This window comes from Microtus ochrogaster, unplaced genomic scaffold (assembly GCF_000317375.1).
Source record: "Microtus ochrogaster isolate Prairie Vole_2 unplaced genomic scaffold, MicOch1.0 UNK38, whole genome shotgun sequence".
NCBI lineage: Eukaryota > Metazoa > Chordata > Mammalia > Rodentia > Cricetidae > Microtus > Microtus ochrogaster.
Window position 1 is genome coordinate 2,294,282 of NW_004949136.1, and position 4,651 is coordinate 2,298,932.

The 4,651-nt window shown below is 52.3% G+C and overlaps 1 protein-coding gene across 1 annotated transcript in view; it reads right to left on the reverse strand.

Moving 5' to 3' along the window:
- Window positions 1-1,212: 1,212 nt before the first annotated feature.
- The window catches only part of Tnfrsf14 (TNF receptor superfamily member 14), a 6,102-nt gene continuing 2,663 nt past the window's right edge, over window positions 1,213-4,651 (reverse strand). Inside the window, exons 5-8 of the mRNA XM_026790007.1 lie at window positions 4,360-4,450; window positions 2,798-2,961; window positions 2,078-2,109; window positions 1,213-1,919 (exon numbers count right to left, since the gene is read on the reverse strand). Of these exons, the coding sequence (XP_026645808.1) occupies window positions 1,827-1,919; window positions 2,078-2,109; window positions 2,798-2,961; window positions 4,360-4,450 (380 nt within the window). The 3' untranslated portion in view covers window positions 1,213-1,826. The remainder of the gene's footprint in view (window positions 1,920-2,077; window positions 2,110-2,797; window positions 2,962-4,359; window positions 4,451-4,651) is intronic.

Below are 4,651 nucleotides of genomic sequence, written 5' to 3' on the forward strand. Positions count from 1 at the left end.
CAGAACAGGAACTAGGACAGAGATGAAACGATAGATCCACAGAGCTGCGACGTGGAGCGTCAGTGGACGACTCTCCATCACTGTGGCAAATCCCTGAGGGAAATTCTTCCAGGAGGAAGGATGTGTTTCAGCTCACCGTTTTGGCGGTGTCCATGGTCACTGGCTCCGTGGCTGCTGTGGTTTGGCAGTATCCACAACAGATATGCATGGCAGAACAGAACCGCTCACTTCACAGCGGCCAGGAAGCAGACGGGGAAGGCTATGCTCTTGGGTTTCTGTCTGCCTTTCCTCCTGCCTGGACACGCCCCCTCAAGTGGTTGTACCTGTGTTCAGGATGAGAACCTCCCCTCAGCAAACCCTCTCTAGATGCTCCACAAGTGCACCCCGAATATGTCTCGCTAACCTCAAAGGCACCCCTGAACTCAATCAAACTGACAACCAAGGCTGACCCCTGTGCACCTCCGATGGAGCACACTTTGCCGCAGTCTCAACCTCCCTCAACACTGTTTTTATAAATACAAACAGTCATTTGGAGAGTAACGCCAGGACTGGGGCAAGGAGACAAGGGAGCCCAGAGTGCAGCGCTTGGCTTGACAGGCAATCACTCCCATGGAGTGTGAGACGTTAATAGACACCTATTGGTACAGGGCCAGAAATCAAGGCAGCGACGGAATGAATTCCAGCGAGCAGGATAAAAAAACCCAAGAATGCCCGTAGATGCCCCTCACCAAGAGACCGCCTGACACAGGAACTCTGGAGTAGCTACCGTCGCAATCACAAACAAATGTTTGAGGAGACACGGATGTCTACAAAGAGACAGGGCATGTAACAAAAATATTTATTTCTTATAACAAGTAGAAAAATAAGAGAAGACACAAATGTAATTTAGAAAATTGTTCTGAGGGCGAGGGAATGGTTCAGTCACTACACTGACCCACAAGCGTAAGGTCATGACTTCGTGAACCTAAGTTCATCCCCAGAACCCACTTAAAAAGTTTGGTGTAGTGCTGTGTGCCTATCCTCCCAGCACTGAGGAGACAGAGATGGGTTCAGGGGCAGACTAGTCTAGCTGAATTGGTGAGCCCCAGGCTGGCTCAAGATAGTTAGCCACTAAGGAATATCACACAAAGGACCTCTAGCCTGCATACACGTGTGTGTGTGTGCGCGCACACACACACACACACACACACACACACACGCACGCACCAGAAAGAGAAGAACAGAAAAAAATCTTGTCCCAGCCTGGAGGCCCACTGAGGTAATCACAGTTACTTGAAAGGCTGAGGTAGAGAGGTCAAGTTTGAGGCTTGCCCAAGGTGCAGAATGAGTCCAAAGTGATCCCAGACAATTTCATATAATTCTGCCTCAAAATAAAAATGAAGAGAGAGCTGGGAATATAGCTCAGTGGCAAAGCCTTGCATGGTCAAGGTCTGGGATTGCAGCCCCAGACCCTCAAAATAAATGAATCCCTTGGTTCATGTCTCACGGGGTGTTCCCCAGACCCGCGCTCACCAGCCCACCTGTTCTCCAGGGCAGGCAGCAGCCTAGGGTTTAGACCGAATGCTGTGAGCTGACAGGAATAGCCGGGCAGTAGGGTCAGTGGTAGCTGTCACTGATACTGGAGGCTTTGGGTCACCACCTCCCAGGAGTTTAGATGGAAAATGTAGAGGCTCCTGGACCCCATTTGGCAGTAAGAATGGCAAAGCAACTCCTTGACTCTGAGCCCAAACCACATCTCCACTGCAGTGTGGTGCCGGAGCAGCCCAGGGCAGCAGCCGTGCTCCGCAGCGTATGGAAGTTTCCATCCAGGGTCTCCAAGGTTCTCATCACGCAGAACTCACATGGTTGAAAGCTGTCTCCTCCTCAGCAGACCCAACCTCAAGGACAGGAAGCTTGACAGTGTTGTCTTTTTCCTGCCTCTGCCAGAGAAACCCAGGGTGAAGTCCCGCCTCTCAGGCACCAAGCCAGGGGCTGCATAGTTCTGGGGCACAGACAAAGCTCAGCATAGACCAAGGGGTTGGGTTCTTCATGCTGTTGGGACCTCCTCCCCCAACCCAAACACCTCTAGCAATGATACCTGCAAGAGCTCCACTTCCCTGGCTGCCGGTCCTGTAACACAAAGACATCAGGTCATGAGAGATGGTGAAACAAGACTGGCCAGGGGAGATGGGTACACAGCAATGCAGAACCCACATTCTGGGCTCCCAGCTGTGTGGTCTACCCCCATAGTCTGACCTTCTCAAAGAGAGGAAGTGAGCGTGGACATGTGTCAAACCCACAGGAGGCCCACCTTCCTGGAAGCCAAAGTCAACTTGACAGAGTTGGAGTTCACTCAGTCCCATAAATAGGGGATGGGGATGAGCTGTCTGACCCACCTCGGAGACTAGGAAGAGGCCACCTATACTGGGAACATGCAGAGGTGAGCACACAGGAGTATGCTTCCTCACTGCCGAAGAGTGTGGCCTGTTTGGCCCTTAGTGGTTTGTTTGGGTTTTTTTCTGTTTTTTTTTTTTTTTTTTTTACTTCCCTGAACCATGAAGAGCTTCCCAGGCCTGAGCCGGTCTGCAAGCCGGTCTCTGGTACCCAGCTCAGCACAGCATGGCTGAGACAGAGGAAGGAGAAAAGGAAGGGAGGGAGAAAGTGGGGGAGGGAAAGAGGGGAGGGCTCCAGAGAGGTCACTTGACAGCTGGGTTCTGGGGAAAGCCTCCACCGCTAGCCATTGCACAAAAAGGGACCCAAAGACTGCAAGGACTGTTGGGTTCCCTCCTGGGGTTGTAAGACCTGAAAGGATGCTCACTGGTATGTGATCTCTTTCTTATAACGTAGAAAACAACTATTGCGCCAATCACCAAAATAACGCCCAAAATGCTGCCACAAACTAAGTAGAACAGCCCGGAGTAGGAGCAGGTGGCATCTGTGCTGCTGGTCCCGTGTTCTGCTTTCAGATACCATGCATCGCACCTAGGAGAGAGCAGCCAAGGGAACAGGTCAGCAGACTGGGCGCCGTTAACGGGGCAGGGCTAAGGCAGGGTCCATGAAGCTCAGAACCACTCAGGTAGTCACTGAGGCAGGACTCGGGTCAGCCACAGTCATCAAGCCCATTTATGGGGAGACGGAGAAAGGAAGAAATAAAAGAAAAGGAAAACCAGTGAAGGAGCAGGGCGGGAAAAGCAGCAGAGCGTGGTGGCACCTTGTCTGTACCCTAACAAATAAAGCTTGCCTGAAGATCAGAGGCCAGAGCCAGCCACTAGTTAGCCATAGAGGTCCGGAGGTCTGTACAGACAGACAGGAAGTGACAGACTGGGCAGAGAGAGGAATAGCAGACAGGAGGAGACAGGAGCTCTTTCCAGTCTGAGGTAGGAGCTCTAGCGGGGGGCTGCTCTGCTTCTCTGATCTTTCAGTTTTCAGCCCCTAGAATCTGACTCTGGATTTTTATTATTAAGACTAATTAGAACTCGTACTACAGCAAAAAACAAGGGATGGAGGGAGGGAGAAAGGGAGGAAAGGAGGAAGAGAGAGGGAAGGAGGGAGGGAGAGAGGGAGAGAAAATGGGAGAAAGAGAAGGAGGGAAGGAGAGTGAGGGGGTTGATGGGGCAAAGCTGGGAACTGAGCTGACAGCAGCGAAGAGAGACAAGGAGAGAAGGGGGGACCACTGGGCCCTTCCCTAGGGAAGCCACACCTGAAAACCCAAGGACACGTAGTAACCCTCAGAGACCCTGCGTTCTTGAGTGAGCTTTAGGGTCTCAGGCCCTCATTTAAAGAGGTCCTGGCTCAGGTGGAGATGGGACCTTGCCTGAGGTCATTACTGTGGTGGTTTGAATGAAAAGGCTGCCATAGGCTCACGGTGGCACTATTGGGAGCTGTGGCCTCTGGCTTTGTTGGAGGAACTGTGTCACTGGGGGTCAACTTTGGGTTTCCAGAAGCTCAATCTGGGGCCAGTGTCACCTCTTCTTCCTTCTGCTTGCTGATCCAGATGTAAAACTCTCAGCTACCTCTCCAGCACCGTGTGCACGAAGCCCTGCTGCCTGCTGTGATGATAATGAACTAACCTCTGAACTCAAGCCAGCCCCAATTAAACGTTTTCCTTTATAAGAGTTACCGGGTTCATGGTGTCTCTTCGCAGCAATAGAAACCCTAACTAAAACGATAATGCCCATATCCATGACTCCCGGGTGCCACATTCATAGGTGGGAACTGGCCACAGCCTGTGACCTCCCGCCTAAGGCCCAATGATCTCTGAGAGCACAGGCTCCCCATGCTGTGCTGACTGCTGCCTATCAAGGGTGCAGCTCTGCAGGCTTTGGGTGCTCCTCTCCCCAGGAACAGAATAGCTCCTTCCCCAGGGTACAGGTCACCTACTTGGTCCAGGGAAGACATTCCTCCTGAGCCCCTCCAGGTGAGAAGGTCCCTGTCGGGCAGTCAGCACAGACAGTGTCCTGGAAGTAATTACCTGAGGGTCAGAGAGAGACAAGCAGAAAACTCTGGGCTCAGGTTGGCAGGAAGCTGGGTTTCCCTGGGATGAGGCCTAGGTCTGTCTGCTCTGGAACCTTCCAGCACATGGTTCTCTGAGAGCTGCAGTGGTAGATGACACCCTGAGAATGTGTGTGAGGGGTTGGGTAATTCTAGGACATCCTGGGCAAGGGAAGGACCT